The sequence below is a fragment of the Chlamydotis macqueenii genome, chromosome W, assembly GCF_036417535.1.
Source record: "Chlamydotis macqueenii isolate bChlMac1 chromosome W, bChlMac1.mat, whole genome shotgun sequence".
Taxonomy (NCBI): Eukaryota; Metazoa; Chordata; class Aves; order Otidiformes; family Otididae; genus Chlamydotis; species Chlamydotis macqueenii.
The window spans coordinates 677,957-697,378 of NC_141592.1; the positions used below are offsets into that span (position 1 = coordinate 677,957).

The following is a 19,422-nucleotide window of genomic DNA, read 5'->3' on the forward strand; positions in this document are numbered from 1 at the left end:
TTATTCTGTGACTCTCTAGTGGCAGCATTTTAGAATAATTTGCCATATTTAAGTTTCTAGATATCTGTTGGGAAAAACAATTACAGAAGGTGTGAAAATAGTAATTCTGTACTGATGATTGAAAGAGGTTAATCTTGTACTTGATAAGTGTATTCTTTCTAATTTCTATTTAAAACTATTTATACAATTTCAAAATTTGTATTACTTCAGAGACAGTCTTTTAATAATGATTTAAGAATGTCATATACCACTACAGATAAGCATCGGAGTCTGTGTTACCGATGCTGAAGGAAAAACATAATACTGTCAAATATGTGTAACAGTTTAAGATTTTAATTCTTTTCAGTTTTGCGTAGCGTTTCTGCCCTCTTCTAATGGTCTTGTGAGTTATTTATTTGTGTGAAGATTATGCCATCAGTAGAAATAGCTCAGTCTTTAAAAAAAAAAAAGGGGGGGGGGGGAAGAAACTACCTAGCCTTTCTGGGCTGCTTTATTTTCAAACAACAACAAAAACTCACAGAGCAGTTCTGAGATGCTGCAGTAAGACAAGTCTACAATGAAACATCACTTACACTAGAACTTCACTAACAGAACTGAATAATATTAATGGGCTGGGTGCAGTTTAACATGCTATAAATAGGAAATAAGATCAGAATCAGCACTGCCACAAGGCCTTCTTAAAGGAGAGGAGAGGCTACTTATCAGTGCTAATTTCTCCACCGCCTACGTGTGGAGTTGTGGCTATATGATCTTTTCTCATCTTATTTTCTATTCCTAGTGTGTATTTTAATTTATTAAGTGCAAATAAGCCATGGGATCATCCACAACAACAACAACGAACCCAAAATATCAACAAGAACAAAAGAAACCACAAAGAAGAAATGTTAATGCTTCACAAGTCAGAGAGGGACAAAGCTTGATGAGCCAATTAAAAGCAAGCTTTCAGTGAATATACAGTACCGTACGAGGGCACTAAGTCTCTGGTATCAATGTCTCCACATATCAACACCTGGCTTCCTAAATGAAGAGTAAAATTATAAAGCTTTCACTTCAATATTTATTACCTCCCTTTGTCTATTTGCTCTAGTACCTGAGTGCTTACTTACTATGGTCTATATAAAACGTTCTTCCATCCAAATGTATTCTCTCCTCCCAACCAGGCTGAAATTGGGAAATAAATTTAAAAAAAAAAAAAAAAAAAGAGAGAGAAAACAAGTTAAATACTAGCGCACTCACACAGCTTGAAGCAATACATTATCCACACCTACTTAAATGTCTGATAGATGCTTGTGAGGTAGAAAACACAAAATGATCACGGATGCATTATATCAAGGCCAAAAATTTAGGAGATTCAATGTATTGGCTATTTATACAGATAACTATATCCAATACAGTAACTATTTTTCACAAATCTTAGTAGTGGAAACTTCTTGCATCAGGGTTTATGCCTATTTCCTACCATGAGGAAATGGTCACAAAGAATAGATTGTCCGTCACTGGTTAGATTTGAGTTTCTGCTTCTACTTCTGAAACACACGTGAGGTATTTACTGTAAATATGTAAGCCAGGATCCCACTGCAGTGGGACAAGAATGCCTAAGCTAGTCCTCGATCCTTCCCTTTTTATCCATTCCCTTTTCTCATCTCCCAAGCGATTACAGCATAGAAAGGAGAATAAATGGAACACTGTTTGCATATGCAATGCTGTCCAGTCTAGCATGCATTTCGCCTGTATGCGCTACACGAGATTCAGACTCCTATAGAATATAGACAAGAAAGTATTTCATTTTGATCTTTGAGAAATTCTTGTTAAATTCTATAGTCATTCTTACCTGACCTGAAAACGGACCGTTTAGTGGCGGTTACATCTGTTACTCATTATATATTTCCAGTGATATAACGCTGAGCTATCCTGATTCACTGCAGGTTTTACCTCTCACAATTAACAGAATAAATTGTAAACTGGACCTTCAGTTACTTCCATGCAGTGCATGCATTTAAGCAATGCGTCCTCAAAGATTAATCATGCTCAACGTATCTGAAGAACTGCCAAAGAACAGCTGCTTCCACAGCTGTTTTCTTAAAGATGAGCTGCATGACCACTGTGTTGTAACCAGGAAAAGCGTCACAATAGAGATGTTCAACGGCGCGTAGTTTTTTATCTAATCAGTGATTCAAGACGTTGGGCCTGACGAATGGCCTAGCTTCATTTAAATACAAGGCAAAACCTCTTGCTAACGAAGACAAGGCCAGTGAGATTTTAGGGTGTTTCAGAGGAGCACGTCAGACCACAGAGGGTAACTGAGGTCACTGCCCCTCACCAAAGGTAGCAGTTGTCACCACTCTCGCCCAGAAGCAGCACGCGTTTTGGTTTGCTGGCAGAGTGGTTCACCTAAGCAAACTGTAACGCAGCTCAGTGAAAATGAGTAGCGTTATACACTTGTTATTCCAACTGTTTAAAACTAAAATAACGTGATCTGCCACGTTCTGAAGGGTGGGACAGTAGCCCCTTCTGCCGGCACAGCTGTTAGCAGACAGCTTGTCCACAATACGTGCTGGAGCACTGAGGTTTCCAGGGTGGCGAGTACAATTTCAATGGCCATTTCTCAAAAGTACGCTTAGTTTAATATGAGGCAATGAGCTGAATTAACACTACACTGTAAAAATTAGTGCCTTGGAAAAAGTGTTAGCTTTCACAGACTAGTCTCTGCCATTAGGGATGCGTTTTTTTAAAAACAAAGCAAAGCTCTGTATTTGATAGGGCTGTAAGTCAGTATTATACTTTGGTTACAAGTATGACAAAACTTCTGACATTAAAATGGTAATTTTCTCTGCAGAATATGGAAGTTTCATTGAAAAATAAAAATTTATTTAGATTTCTGAACAGCAATATATGCTGGTACACTGACAGAGCTCGCTTTGAACACACTGCTCCATTTTTTTCCTAAAGCAACAGGTAATTATCTAAAAGCAGAGACAAAACCAAGGTAAGTTTCTTCAAAACTCAGAGCTTCAGATAAGCAAAGAAACATGCACTCATTTCAGAAATACTATGGGCTGGCTTCAAAGGGCCTGACTGAATCACAGATCACCATAAAGCTTTTTGGTGCTATATACAAGCATAGCTTTGGTATCTCCAGAGACGTGATGACAGCAACGTATGTGTCCACATACAACACACGACTGCAATAACAGATCAGATCACACAGGCCAGCAGGTATGTATTAAAATACAGACACACTTACAGGAAGAGGGCCCAAATCATTAGGGTTCAAAGATGCTTTTGTTCTCAAATGCACTGGAAATTTCAGTCGTGGATCCTCCTGTAACAGAAACGTGGAACCATAAACCCAACAGATCAAGTTACATCTACATACTAAGTCAAACACAGAATTATCTGGAAAAGAAATCTTCCTACCTTACAGTTGTTCTAAAACATATAAAAGTGATAGAACATTTAGTATATAGATGTGTCACATACTTTATCGGGATTCATATACTGAATGATTTTTTTAAATGTTAAGATTAGGGTGATGGTAGACTGACTCCATTAAGCGTGCTGTATCCAGAGATACGCTTCAATAAATACAGCCTCGTTCTTAGGAACGCATGGCCTCCCCTAAGTGGCCTTTAGACACAGGGGCACATTTCTGGCTCTTAAAAACATAACAGAAATAAGCCAGTCTATCATAAAAACACTCCTTAACATCAATGTCCAAATGAGGCAAAAAGGGGCAAGAAAAGTCAGTCACGGAAGACAAATCTAGACCAAAAAATGCTTGAGATTTCCACTCACGTAATTTACCCACATGCAGCTGGGAACATCATTAAGAACTACCATTAAAAATATGTCATGTAACCAGTGTGCACTGGGAGCCTGAATGATGCTTAACAAATTACAGTGCAACTCATATTTCAAGGGTGATGAGAAATGCTGGGTTGTCTTTGACATTTCTTTCCTAGTGTAATTTTACTTCTTCAATCTGTTGATGAAAATTCCAGAATTATTGAAAAATGGATCCTCGTGACATAAAACAAGTAACAAAATGGATTCTGTTAGCTGAAGATGATGAACATACATTATATTAATAAAAAAGCAGCGCTAGTCACAGTGAAACACACTACAATTATGGACAGTCTCCAACTAAGCAACAAGCCAAATTCCATATCTCCATTGAACTGTATGCCTCTAAAATCCAAATCTGGGGAATTTAGAGGATAGGACTTGTATGCAATGCTTTGTCAAGTACAAAAAGATCAAACACAAAATGCAGAACACTCTTGCACGGTATATGATGTACACACACGTCGGAATCGAAGAGGCTACGAACAAATCGGCTTCCTTTCTCTCAGTGCAGCAATGGCAGCACTACGTCATCTGACAAAATCAGCCCCTCAAGGCTGTTGCTACGGTACGCGACTGCACGAGAAGCCAGTGCGATTCCTACATCAGTTTTACGGAACGTCAGGCTGACAAATCCCCCCGTAAGCACAAGCAACGCCACAATACACTTGGGGGGGGGGGGGGGGCGGGTATATAGGCAGGAAAACAAAGACAGAAACATTTAAAAGACGGCAACTGAACTGAAACGGATTATCTAGAACGCCTCTTACCCACGTGGTAGTTTTAGTGTTATGGTCGATGAAGAAGGGCCGGCCGTTGGGTGCTATCCGCATCTCCCAGCCAGGAGGGAGGAAGCTTTGTGCAACTTTGTGCTGTGGTTTAGGAGAGTTGTATGGCGAGGGCTGGGGAGACTGTGGATTGGAAAGGGTGTCCTTCACCGCTCTGCGCACAGGGGAGTCCTTCATACCCTGAGGAAAATGACAGATATTCAGATTTGTCAAACATCACTCAATAAAACTTGGTTTCACAGCAAATAGTTTTTCACTCCAGATGTAATTAATACTAAAGTGCTGGGACTGATTTCCTAGAACGAACTTAGCTAAATTCTGCTTGTTACAACCCACTGAGCTTTTTGTTGTAAAGGACACAGTGTTTTATCACTTCCCTCTGCAATTATGTTGTCCACAGTATTTACAAACAAGTTTCTAAAATAAATGGAGGTTTGTAAACCTCCATTAAAAACCTCCTTTAAAAAACCAACCAACCAACCAAACAAAAAAACCAAACAAAAAACCAACCAAAACCCATCATAGCCACAAAACCGCTTCACTGATCAATGCCTATTGGTTAAAAGCAAAAGTTAGATGATGTGGTTTGGTTTTTTTTTTCTTAAATTTTACTGGGAAACTGCACGTTTAGATGCCTGAACAGCTTGAAAAATTTGATCCACATTTACTCACCTTTGAAAAATACAGACTATCACAAGCAGAAGACAAGACTTAAGTGCTATGTTTAAATCCTGTTTGCATTTGTAGCGTTCAGTTACTTTCCAGAAACATGCTCTCATTAACTGATGTGCGCTAACTGTTTTCGTCTTGTTTTGCCAATTATTAAGATTCAACAAATCTATGTATGCTTCTTTAGGCAATTTTCTAACTTAAGCCTACATTTAATTGCTATTTTTTTTTGAGTATTACATTAGAAAATGAGGCACCAACATGGATATTTACAAAATTACTCTAGCCTTATTTGTGGCTTTTTTCGAGCTGCATTTGGGTGGAAAATGCAGTTAGATTACTGTCCTCAAAAGTAGTATTTAAAATATCTTGCATTAAATAAAAGCTTTCCATATGTTTTGTACACAAAGTGGAACATTTTACAAAAAAAAAACCAATTTAAACAAAAGAAATAACTTCTAAAAAGTTGACCTCATTTTTTTCAGGTGGTTGTATCCTTTTAAGATTTTAATATTAGTCAGCCTACACCTTACTAAAAAAAAATTAGTTCAGAGGTGAGTATAAGACGACCAGTTTGTGCTCTTCAGCATCCTCGTGGTTTCTGAGCACTGAACAAACGAACCACCCAACTGATGAGCGGAATGTTCTGCAGTGAAGAGAACACTGGGTTTGTAGCTACGGAATAGGTTACTGCCCTTAAAAGCCAGCGCAAGCTCCAGGTGCTTAGTCAGGACTTCCACCAGCTCAACTGGTTAAAATGTCCACAGGGAGAGGAACATCACTCAACAGCGTTCTGAATTACTTTTAAAGATACTTAAAATAAATTAAATACCTTTTTGAAAGACCAGGTACAAAATGCAATCAGTATCTTAATCCGAAGATTTTCCAAACTCAATTGCATGTATTATTTTCAAAGTTATCAGCATCAAAATAAATGTTTCAACTTAAAAAAATATTTCTGATTTTATACACTCGTAGCACTGGAAGGGAGTCACAGGAACGTATGTTTCAGACACGCAGAGAGATTACGTTTTAGCTGACCAAACCAAATAATCATCTACAAAAGACATCGCTCAGTGGCCATAAAAGCTAAGCAAAACTCCTGTACAATGTAAAGATCCAGATGGAAAATTGCTGAAGGAAACAGCAATGTGTTAGGGCAAAGTCAGTAATAAGGAAAAGTGGCTACGGTGCATAAATACAAAGGGAAGAAGAAGTTGTAAGATAAAGCTGTCATCACTTGTAACAAAGAATGAGCAGCCGGACACAAGCGATCTTTCTCGGTAAGAGCGTTTCTCACCTCTAGGGGAGCAGATAAAGTTACTGTGGGGGAACTGAGGCTGCGAGGCCGTCTTATCTGGGGTTCGCTCAAATGGTTGCTGCTGTTCGCTGCCGACCCAACCATGCCATCCTCCGCAAGCTATTTCAGAAGCAAAGCCAAGTCAGCAAATTGTCAGAAACACAGTTCATCCAGAGCCAGGACACTTGAAAAATGATGTCATTATTTATTATTATGATGAAATATTACATATATTTTCTTAAAGATCAAGAATTTAAGTTAATTCCATTGGAAGGGCAAATAAAGTATGTTACTATTAATAGATCAACACAACTTTCCAATGCAATCCTAAGAAAGCATTTGCCTCTCTGTAAATTCTTTCCCTTGTAGCAATCAGCTTAACCTGTACCTTAATACAGTTAAAGGACGTAACAAAAAATCCTAATAACTGCTGTTTTTTATGATTATCCTGAGTTGTCAGGACAATGCTTAGGATTTTTTTTATTTTAATGTCAAAGTCCTGAGCAGCTGCCTCAAGTGAAACTCTGCTCAACACGTGCGAAGTGTTTGCTCCCTGGATGAAGCGCTGTAACAGATCTCCATACCTGCATAATGGGCCGCGTCCATGTTGTGGTGCGATTGTTATGATTGACGTAGTAGGTACGGCCCTTGGCATCCTTCCTTTCTTCCCAGCCCGAGGGTAAGCCTGGGGTAGTGTGTACGTAGGCCACTGAAGGCTGTTCAAGCAAGAAATCACTGGATCGTTATTTTGTAATAGCTAAAACCCCATTTTCATAAGTCTGTTGTTTAAAAAAGGGGACTTGTTAATCTGCAACATTCTTAAACCCAACAAACATAGAAAAATACGGTTTCTGATTTCATTTCATGTAAGCTCTTCCACATGTACCTTTGAGTCAAATTAATCTTCCTCACAATAGATGTTTTGATCTGCTTTTGCACAGATTCAGGTATCTTGTTCAGAAAACAGCTAAGCTTATATGCCCTGAAACTTTTTAATGTGTAGACTGCATAATGGTTTTTTCCTTTTATTACTATGGATAATTAAGAACTCAATTAACCATGCAGTCAAGATCTCCCAAGTTCTCTTCTTTTCTTTACCACCAGGTGTCTTAAATCAGTCCCTACAAACTATTGCGGGTATAAAAACTCAAGTTTCACCATTTTGTTACAGTTACAAATGCTGCATTCAGGGTTAGGTGTCCTGAAGGCACAGGATACACCCCGAACTGGAGCCCCAACTTTCGTATGGAAAGATTTTTTTTTTTTTAGTTTAGTTCAGAGTCTGATGCACTGCAAGCTATATTTTTTTTGGCCACAAAACAATAAAATGAAGAGTAGTAAAAGCTTAAAAGGACTGAAATTTAAAGTCACATGAGAAATATAACAAAAATACTTTTAATTATACTGAATTTATATTAATTTAAAAGAAATATATTTTTTTTTTGCCAGATTTCAAAGAAAGAAATCATTAGCAACTGCATTATGGCTGACTGTGTAAGAAAAACTTATAACCACTTACAGCGTACATAGGATGAAGAGAACAAATGCAAAATTAACCAGTAAAACTTAGATGGCTAAGTATGATTCCAGTTTCCAGTTCAACACCTGCAATCCATTCACTAATACCTTACACTCTAACAGTTTCACTGTTTTTCCTTATTTTACTACTTAGATTCCTCAGCGCAAGTATTCTGTACCTTACGACAAAGGACATTTTTCTTTTCCTGAAGCGTGTACTGTCCCTGCTCTGAGCTTCTAAGCAGACTCACAAGAGCACGGGCAGTACCGAGCCACAGCCGCGGCTGCTTGGTTAGCTGCCTCTGCTTCTGGCTCTGCGGCTTTACTCACCACACTAACCACAAAGCAAGCGACAAAGGTACTCTTGCAGTGCCCTTACAAACAGAGATCTGTGGTTTACGATCATTCAATTTAAAAATACGTATACAGCGGGAAATTACTGCCCAGAGATCGACGATGTGAATTATGCAGTAGGATTTGACAACTCTCCTTAGGCCTCTGAAGGCTCCTGCTGAAACTGAGGATACGCTCTTTTTCTACACTCCACATTCTTTGCTCCAGCAAAGTAATTAACTGTAATTCTCGTTCTGGCTTCATATTCTCAAGACCTCCTTCCCAGGACTCTTGCTTAATTCAGTGTATTTGCTTTTCAAGAGAAGAGCACAGCTGACCCCCTGAGCTGGAGAACTGCCTAACAATCAAGAAAGGAAAGGAGAATAGAAACTGGATGGGTCAGAGAGTTAACATACTACAATGGGAAACAGAAAACAGAGGAAAACAGGTGAGGACACTAAGCAATACTCATTTAAACACTCCAAGACTCTGATTCGTTGCTTTCCTAACTAGTCAAGTGCTGGAAAGACCACGCTATTTTCCCACTGCTCTGACTTCACAGAGCTGGCGGGCAATGACAAGGAGACTGCCTTTTCCCAGACTGTTCTACTGGTTTCCAAACTGTTAATCAGCGGTCACTAAGGCCACAGTAAGTGGTCTGAAAACAGTCCACAGACAATGCTTTAGTTAAAAGTTACGTAAGTAAGGTATCTGATAGTCTGGGAGAAACTGAGGGGGCTGCCAGCGATTCACAGATTTTCTGGAGCAATGGACGACTGCCACACAGCTCTTTTCGGGCTATCAATATTGTCTACAGTAAACACAGGGTGTGGGTAATTCAGAGACTTTACCTTAAGCAATGGAATCATTTAGTTGGAATAATACCCAATCTATTCACTATAAGATGACACGCTGCAAATTATCAAGTTCAACTGTGGGGATACAGAAACACAAGAAAGATGCTCTAGTTTCCTTGCTCTTTAACACTCTACTACAATAAATTAATCTATCAGGAGCCTCTCTCCTTACTATTCATTGTGCACCATAATGCAATCCGCAAAACAGTTTGTCCTTCAACTTCCTTTCCCTATGTTAGATAACAGTGTAAAAGATATTACACCACACAGAGCAGAAACCTGGGAGATTTATCAAGAGCCTTTTACTCAAGAACTGAACGCTTTTTAACAACTGTTTTCAGTAAATAGTGGGGGAGGAAAAAGTATTATGGTTAAGGACAAAATGCCGTAAGGAAGGAGATGCTGGGACACATGATGCATTCATTTACGTTTTACTCAGACTAGTTTCACAATGTACCCTTCAGAGAGGAATGGTAAAAGTCCTTGGGGACTTCAAAGAAAAAAAAAAAAAAAAAAAAGAATCCTGAAAAGCCAAGTGGTCAGTAACCACAGATATATTTATCCAAACATGCACTTTATCTGCAATCATCAACATCTACCTCATTACGCACACTCAAGTGACAAATTTATGCATCTTCTGTCAGTAACGAATATAAAAAGTCAGCCACACTGTACCCAAGGCAGACGTAACATTTTTGCAGTCACACGTAATATTTAGTGTACCAATTTATTATGAGCTAGCTAAATGCTTAGACTTGGACCCACGGGGGGGAAATCAGGCAGCGTTAGTTTGTATGAATACACCCTTGACTAGGCTCCTCAGGCCCCAAAGCTGGCCGTGACAAGCCACAAACCCACACAGCCTGTTTCCTGCTTCAGTGACGCTCGCCAACAGAGAGGGTGAGGCCGCGGCGGCAGCACCGCCCCTCTCACAAACCAAGGGTAACCAGAGCAATCAACCAGGACAGGTCACTGGGGTTTAACCGCTGCTCCCGAAGGGGCCCAGCTCGCCGAGCACAGCGCCGAGCAGGGTAAAGCGCCAAGCACGGTTATCGCTCCCTTGCCAGTGCAACGCACCTTCCATTCTCACCGCGCAACAGCTTCCAGGGGACAGACAGTCCTGCGCTGAGCGAGTCACGTGGACTTAAATCATCTCATGCACAGGAGTGCACAGAGCTCGGTGCTCATTGCTCTTAAGTAACTCAGCTAAGCCACTTATATTTCTATCATCGCTGCTTCTTCAGATGCCACAGCGTCGCATTTTTATGCGGTCCAGCCCTGTGCCTCTGTGCTGGGCATGCTCCCAGCATGCCTGCAGAATTACGTCTCTTTAGGGGCTGAGGCTGCAGAACCTGGGTCCCAGTCCAAGGAGGGGTTTTGTAGGGACTCTGAAAGCAAAACTAAAACGATCCAGAAACTTCTACCATTGACAGATTGTATGTCTACAAACTTCAGGTGCCTGAAGGACAAAGAGAATGGTAACCTTTGAAGATAATGACTTTGGATTTAAACACATGAATCCTACTTAAGTCCTCTAGAGATCTGGGTTTCAGAGTATAAACACACACCGAATGAAGACCCTAAAGGGGGCTGCAGGAAAGACGGGGAGAAACTCTTCAGCAGGGCCTGTTGTGATAGGATGAGGGGTCATGGTTTTAAACTAGAAGGAGGTAGATTCAGACTGGACATAAGGAGGAAACGTTTTAGGCTGAGGGTGGTTGGCCACTGGCCCAGGTTGCCCAGAGAGGCGGTGGGTGCCCCATCCCTGGAACCATTCCAGGCCAGGTTGGCCGGGGCTCTGAGCAACCCGATCTGGTTGGAGATGTCCCTGCTCCTGGCAGGGGGGTTGGACCGGGTGGGCTTTGAAGGTCCCTCCCCACCCAAACCATCCTGTGATTCTATAAGACAAAGCAGGGGGGTAGGGTCCCACTAGTAAGCTGCAATATAATTAGGTTTTTACCTAATCTGTGATATAGCTGTATTAATTATGAGTCAGTGAAGTTGGAACTCAGTTATTTGCAGAAGTAGTAATATTTTTCTCTAAAAAGTATAATCAAGACAAGATGCTCTGCCAACGAAAGACCTTCTTTACATTACAATTCAATACAGTACACATTTTAGCTAAGGATTAACAAGTCAAGAGGTTTTGCAAGGACAAAAAAAAAAAATTGCTATTTGCAGAACCAAAATACAAGTATGCCCCTCTGATTCTAAAATGCAAAACCCAGTAAATAGAGACTGTATTACAGAATCATGCATCAACATCCAAATTAAGATCTGACATTACCACATATAAATAGGAAACATACCCAGTTTAAATTGCGTCTCTTTCCCTGAACAAATTATCTAGGAGCAGATATATTCATAAAGCTATTTATGATAGTTACTGTAAAATGATTTCCATTAAATAACTTGCGTCAGACTGACATTTAATCAGGTTAAAAAATAATGAGATGTTTTTGACAAAGTCTAACATAAATGAAAACCACTTTCCTTGTACAAACTTTCAGAAAAGCACTTCCAGAATTTTATTGGACGATCAAAGTAAAAATTCAGCCTTGGACTGCTGAACAACTACTGGAAGATGAAAACTGGCATTAAATAAGAGCATTAAAAGCTATGTGATATATTACTGTACCTCCATGGTTCTCAAATTAAGATCAACTAAGAAGTAAATGAGTTAGTCAAATGCAGAGTAAGGGAAGACAGATGCAAGCTAAAAACACAGCTACATGTACACCGATTTGATGTCTCTAATCCCTGATTCTTTCAGTATCAGTTTTTAAAGAGTTAGGTATTGAATCTTTCATTTTCTAGAAGCCTATGGTATTTCCTTAGTGCACAGCTCTGTTAAAACTCAGCGGCACATTCACATCATTAAAACGTGTTAGTATTTGAGTGAAACTGCAGTGTTTTGAGAAATTTTGAGAAAATTTGAAAAAACTAAAAATATAACTATTGGGTTCAGTGCTGTATTTCATTCAATACATTGCTGCTTGATGAAAAAAAATGTCCTTATTGTGTAAGACCTAAACCTACCCATAGTTTATTTAGAGATAGTGCTTGATAAAAGAGTATTATTACCGTTGGCTCCTCACCACCTGTGACAGTTGAAGAACGAGCTCTCCTAGATGGACCACTCTGCTGTTGAATGATAATTAATGTTACAGATAAGTATATTTAGTGATGAAGGTCATAGATTACTGTCACATCTTTAGGAGTAAGGAATCACAGACACTCAATTTATTACAAGAGAGCAATTGGATGGAAATAATGTTTAAGATAACAGCAAAAAAAAAAAAAAGTCATCAATCACTGATAATCAAGTCAGAATCTCATACAAAAACCACCAAAGGAATTAATTTCAAGATTTCTTGTATCCAATTCTACACACTCAGTATTGCTCATTATATTTGTTCTAAATGTAATATGATATCCCTCCCCTCCAACAAATTTTGCAAATTCTGCCCCAAACTATGGCAATTAAAAACCAAATAGATAAATTCTGGTCATCAATGAGTGCACAGAAGTAGTCAGATGAAAAAGATGGAACGGATACTATGAATTTTCAGTGAGGATTAATACGGTCAAGAAAAGTACTGTGTTTAGAAAGAAATCATGTATTTAGTTGCTAGAAGATAAATGATCATTAGCTCAGTAAAGGATTAAATATGGTTAAAATCAGGTAACATCCTTGTTTTAGAGCAATGCTTTCAATTCTGCTGGCTTGAACATCTGCTAATTAAATCCGTGTTCTGCAATAACAAAGTGGAAGACATATCGCCAGTACCAATCTGACCACACCAGTTAAAGAAGCCCAGGCTCCGTAAAGTCAGAAGAAACCCAGATTCCATAAAGCGATATGAAACAAAGCAGCAGAACACCTCTGAACAACCCGCATTCGAAGTCAACTTTGTCTAGTAGAGAGAGAAGACCGTTAGGGCGCAATTGTACTGGAAACCACACCACCGTCTACCCAGAAGAGAAAGCAGAGAGATGGATAATACTTCAGAAGGCGTGAACAGCAGCTATTGCGTGCATCTGTGAGCAGCGAGCATAGGTACACTCAACAACTTCTACAACATGTGAAAAAAATTTAACTGAGAGAAAACCACTACGATTATTGTACAAAATCTGCCCAACAGCAAGAACAGCAAAGGAGAGACACCAGCTTTAATAACAAACTTACTGATATACTCTATTTACTCAGTATTTCCTTAAAAAAGATACACAAATAAATGTGCTATTTGTGGATTCATATGTACATATTTCTAATAACAACTTGGAAAAACATCCTGGAAGAAAAGCATCATTTTTTAAAATAGTGAATGATTTTGAAAATCTGAACAGTTTTACTCAAAAGCATACCTTGCACAACCCTATTTTAAGTAGTCTCTCTACAGTCTACCACCTTTGCAATCCTCATACTTGGGTAGTAGGACAAAACATGTAGAGCTTTCTACGAACTAGATCAAAGGTGTGCATGGTTATGACGTGAATCTTTTTTAAAAAACATCTTTGCATCTTTCCCTGTTTGAAGAATCTACCTAAATAAAATGGCAGAAGCAGCTGCTTACCTAAACCACTCAGATTAAAAAACCACAGCAGATGAAATTCTATTCCATTCTATTGTGTGAGGACTATCACAAAAGGCTCCTTTTAACTACAGCTAGGTAAAACACTGATCCTCTGTGACGTTACACAGATTCATATATTCCAAGCAAGATCAATTCATAGGACACAACAATATACCTGACAGGCGAGTCCTGCAGCTGCTACAGTTCCAAGCGTAGCTGGTGCTACTGCCGTCCCCCACCCCAGCTGCAAACACCCCTTGGAGGATTTTCTCTCCACTGACTACGTACCTAGGGTGTACTAAACTAAATTTCTACGTCAGATAGCCGAAGCTGTGTGACTACGCTCTCCGTCTCAAAACGCTCTTCTCTCTCCTGAATGTCCTCATTCTAGCTGCTGACCAGGATTATACGAATTTGGTCTCCATTACTATTTGGGGCAGTCATATGCCTGGACTGCTACTGATCTGTATCACTAGAACTGACCTAAGCAAAGACACTATTCACAATCAGGGAATGTTCAAACAAAAAGAAGGAAACAGAAGTTAGCTTTGGTTTACCAAGGATAATTGAGACTGTTCAGCAACTGTGTCTGTTACACTGCACGATCTTAATCTTGAAGAAGGATCTCTCTGCTGGAAAAAGAAAGAAAGACGTCTTTAAGTTAAGGTGTTTTAAAACATGGAGGTTTTATTCAGTAATTTTACATTTTTCCCATTTAATCCAAACACCTAAAAAAATATTTATGTTGCAGTGGTTTTAGTTTTAATACTTCTACAGAAATGTGGCAAGCAATGAAAAATCTAAATTCTCAGCATTCCATCCCGGACTGTTTCACATTAACTGAGAAAAGGAAAGCACTTGGGCACATACCTTGTACTCATCGCTAGCATACAAGTTATACTGTTTTACTGCCCTAATCTAAGAGAAGAGGATAGGCCATCCCATCTGGGCAAACACGCAGGAAAATTAACAGTTGTGGAATCAGTAGCAAAGGGGAAGATTAACTAAAGACATAATGGGACATGAAAATGCCATGGAACTTTTGGAAAACTATTTTCAAATATCTTTGGAAGACATTTTAGAGAACCTAGAGGGAACATAAGAGGTATAAGAAAAATGTAAAACTTCTGCCTGAATACTGGCAATGTAGTCCTTGGAAAATCAATAGGCTGTCCCTGTTTACAGTGACCCTTTTTTGTAAAAAATATATATATATATGTGTGTGTATATATATATGTACGTGCGTATATATATATATATAAAGGGCTCATTCATTTTCTAAAGGAGAAATGTCAACATGAACAAATTCTGATTGAAAGAAGTTGGAATTTTTTTTTACTACTATCATAAAAAGTGTCAGAACGCAGCAGTATTACCCCAGGTCAAAATACTAATTCCAGGAATTCTGGTTTGAAGTCAGTGAGGATCAGCTGAACTGCTGAATGTCTTTGGAAAGGTCAAACAGAAAGGGCAACTCTTACGTTAGAAATCCCCAGTCCCACATGATTTTCTAAGTGTAAGTGATGGGAAATCTTAGCATAAAAGCAGGCCAATTTGTCCAGCAATAAATAATTTTGATATGGAAAAAAATCTGAGCAGTTAAGCTAAGAACACTGTTTCTTAGATAAAAACTAAGCAGACGACACCTCTCTTAAAACCAGTCATTGTAATGAAAACTGTAGCTGTAATACAGCTTACTGTATTACAGTAATTTGGAAATATCCCCATAGCTGGCACGAAGACTTCTAGAAGGCACTAGGCATGCCATCAGCAATCATTTCTTGTTACTCTCATGAGGAATCCCATATAATGAAAAAAATGTTCAAACACAGTAGTGATGAGAGCTGACAACAAAGCACGCCATGAATAGAATACTGCAGTTGGAAGGGACCTACAAGGATCCAACTGCCTGCCCACCTCAGGGCTGACCAGTATTCAATAAAATACAATCTTTATACACTGTTCAATAAAATCAATCGGTATCTAAACAGCATTTCACTTCGAATGCCTTTTCTCACCCACCTTTTCTGCATGGCTTCATTGAGGCTGCAAGTTCCACGTACAGAAACAAGCCCTGGGTAATCCCTAAACTTATTTTGCATAACTGATACCTCATCTTTATTCGTACTTATTATTTTCAATATCTGCTGTAACATTTTAGATATGTTTTATCAGTATTCACTTATTAGCCCAGCACCGAGGGTTTATGAGGCAAGGACTGCCGATTCGCAGGGAACCAGCCCAGACTGGAGCGCTGGAGGAGGCCAGGAGCCCTCGGAGAGGCTGGGGCAGCCCCGTTCGGAGGCCCGCGCTGCCGTGACAGATGTGTTGGGGCTGCACACCGAACACCGCTGACCCACTGGACCCTCTACGCAGACTTTGGGTGCCTCAGCAAGGCACCTTAGAGCGATTTCACTGTCTGGTTTTTCTGGTGCTTTCACTATCCCAACCCCTTACGCTGGCTGATGCACAGTAACAGAGATTTTGGATGCTTTGGCAATTCCTTACTTTGCAAGTGTGGTCTGATTATAATTTTTATGGCACTGACAAGAAAGATGCTATCACTTAATGGCGCATGTAAGAGCTGGTTTGGATAGGAATATAATTATTGAATTATTTTCATTAAGATAACTTTGCAGCTATACAATTTATTTATTAATTATTGTTAGTGTAAAAAAAAACGTAGGCCCTGATCTTGCCACTGAAACAATTTGACTAACCTCCTGCCCTCTAAGTGAAGGTCTACTGAAATCTGCAGTTATCTACAAAAGCACAATCGCTCTTCATGCAGATGGTTAGCCATCAGAGCTATCATTTGCTAACTGATCTCTAGATAACTTTCAAATCATTGTAAGACACCTATTGCCTAAGCTCTTGGCGAAAAACTTGCACCTAATCAAGATTCTATTTAATCAGAACAAAGTGAATATAATTTATCACCTCTTGCACTGCAGAAGTACCTTGATGACATATACCAGGAAGAAAAAAAAAAAAAGAATAAAACACAGCATGATGTTCTGTTTAATTCTTAGTATTTTTTTTCTTAATCTAAGAGACATAAGATATTCCCCTCCTTGCAAATGGATTATCCTTATTTTTGTGCTATCATCAGCCTGACAAACTAACGTATAACACAAATATCGAGAACATTTTTTTGTTTTACCTCAAGTAAACCCTGACGGTAAGAGACAAATTTCTTCCAGACTAGCCATTTACAGACTTGTGGAGCGTTTCACCAAAACTACCTACTTCCAACCCTAATCCTGTGTCAGTCTTACAATAGTTTATCCAGTAAAGTACGAGGGCTTTATAAAATCCTAATATAAGAGAGCACATGCTTAAATATAAACACGTAGAGTTAAAATACTGAACTGAAGAAGAATTATCATGTCGTAAAACAGATGGTGATTGAAAGAGCATCGACAGGTTTTCCTCTTTGGAAATTCTTAGCTTGGTACTCTCTAGTACTGCATAGCTTGTTTCACTAAAGGTGTAACAGTAGCAGCATCTGAAGCTAAACTCACGCAGAAGAGGACATTAAATCTAAACAGAGGAACTGTGGCGTTCCAGGCAGTTTGCTCTATGGTGAAATTATGATGCATTTTTTGGAAGATCATTTTTCCTGTATGCTCAGGTTTTCCTGAGACCAGCAATTACTACCCACCCGTGTAAATGATTCAGATTACGTCAAACTGACAGAAGATTACAGAAATACAGGTTTATGTAGAAGGAGTAGCATGCCACTTACAATCAAAGAACTGAGTTGTTCCCCACTGGAATCAGGAGTGACCTGAAGTCTTCTGCTCAGCTCCTCAGACAGTTCCTGAGGACTGGTACGGGATACTGGAGACGCAGGAGGAGGTGGCAACGATAAGCTTAAGGAATCTCCACTTGCACTTGCCTCCTCTGAAATGGTTTCCCAAGGCTAACAAAAGAGAAAAACTACATTAAGGATTTATAAAGACAGACCAAGTCGTCTTTCCCTTTGCCTTCTATGTGACTCCCTCATCATGACAGACACAGGCGCGATGATGAGCCTCAACATTTAACGAAATAAACCAGCGCCTAGAAAACACAAACATTCTTCTCGGTGTGAAGCAGTCACACGGAAAAATGGTTTTCATGTTCACTTCAAAACGGTCTTCATGTTGACGATGACACAATGCTTTGTGGTTCAACACGGAAAATTTCGTAGATGAAAATACACATAAGACAGTTCTCATTAAATAAACTCCATTCAAAATTTTTGTTCAAGATGTAACTAGCTGCGCTCTTACTAAAAACTTGTAAGAAACAACTGTTAATTTTAATTTCAAATAAAATGTGTAATAGAAAGCACTCATTAGTATCTGCAAATCAAATATTAACAGGTGACGAGTGCAACAAAATTTCAGCAGTCTATGTTGTTCTGAATAACATTTAGTGAACCGAAACTAACTTTCACAAAGGATTTTGTCTGAGACTCACATAATAAAATATTGTTTAAAGTTGAACGGGATTAGAGCTTTGCACAAACTCTCACTTAGGTCTACAAATATCTACCAAATTTAATTTATTTAGTCTAGCTATAAATTAAACAAGCACTCACCCTGATTAGTAATTCTAATTCTACCTAAATTCCAGGTAGAATTCTACTTAAAACCAAGTATTTTGGGAAAAAACTCAACAGCTTCTCTTTTCTCTAATCCAAGACACTAAAGAAAACTGAAGTACATGATAGTTTCAGCCAGTATGTTTCCCTTCTTTTTACAACTTATTCCACTGTTATTCAAAGCAGAATATTGACAGTGTTTCTATCAATGTATATATAGCAAGCAATGCTTGGGATTCTAAAGGTTTGTCTCGGCATTTGCATAGCATTTAATTCTGTGCACATATTACCAGGCACCCACAAACGCACGGGACTTGGAAAGTATAGCTCTGTTTAGGGTTTTTATTGTGTCACTGGAATTGTACTAAGGCAATTTCCACAAACACCATATAAAAACATTACTATGGATGTTGTATAGTAATTAGCTGACAAATGACAAACACATCAGCCTGAAGTTCAGTCAACTTCCTAAACCCAAGACCTTCACATACCTCAGGAATGTCTCCACTCTCCGTAGGTTCTGGTTCCAAATCCTCACTAATGTGTCTCCGCGAGCGGAACCGCCTATGGGCTGCTTCTTGGTTTATTTGTCTGATATTGTTATCTGAATCAGATCCCACATCACTGGAGAGCGGGGAAATGAAAGCACGTGAAGGAGAAAGGAACAAGAAAGTTACAAATGTTAAACTAAAACACCTGCTTTGTCCATTACTTCCAAAACCTCATTCATGCTTTTGATTATAAAAATCACTATTCTTGCATATGTCAAGCTTCATAAATGGGAGACAGTTTAACCTCTCAATCAAGAAAATCACACCCTTCACAAATGCCATAGAATCAGAGAATCTGAGCTTGGAAGGGACCTCAAGGATCATCTGGTCCACCCTTTCTTGGCAAAAGCATGGTCTAGACAAGATGGCCCTGCACCGTCTCCAGTCAAAACTTA

General features: G+C 39.1%; 1 protein-coding gene across 7 annotated transcripts in view; it reads right to left on the reverse strand.

Annotated features, from left to right (window-relative positions):
- NEDD4L (NEDD4 like E3 ubiquitin protein ligase) overlaps positions 1-19,422 on the reverse strand; it is a 142,501-nt gene that overhangs the window by 27,395 nt on the left and 95,684 nt on the right. For 2 of the 7 annotated variants that reach the window (XM_086769502.1, XM_086769498.1), the window contains 10 exons: positions 18,968-19,100; positions 17,634-17,810; positions 14,443-14,517; positions 12,393-12,452; positions 7,185-7,316; positions 6,601-6,720; positions 4,614-4,811; positions 3,245-3,322; positions 1,107-1,161; positions 961-1,017 (listed from right to left, as the gene is read on the reverse strand). In XM_086769502.1, the coding sequence (XP_086625628.1) occupies positions 961-1,017; positions 1,107-1,161; positions 3,245-3,322; positions 4,614-4,811; positions 6,601-6,720; positions 7,185-7,316; positions 12,393-12,452; positions 14,443-14,517; positions 17,634-17,810; positions 18,968-19,100 (1,085 nt within the window). The remainder of the gene's footprint in view (positions 1-960; positions 1,018-1,106; positions 1,162-3,244; positions 3,323-4,613; positions 4,812-6,600; positions 6,721-7,184; positions 7,317-12,392; positions 12,453-14,442; positions 14,518-17,633; positions 17,811-18,967; positions 19,101-19,422) is intronic. The other 5 variants (XM_086769503.1, XM_086769499.1, XM_086769504.1 and 2 more) reach the window with 3 other exon arrangements.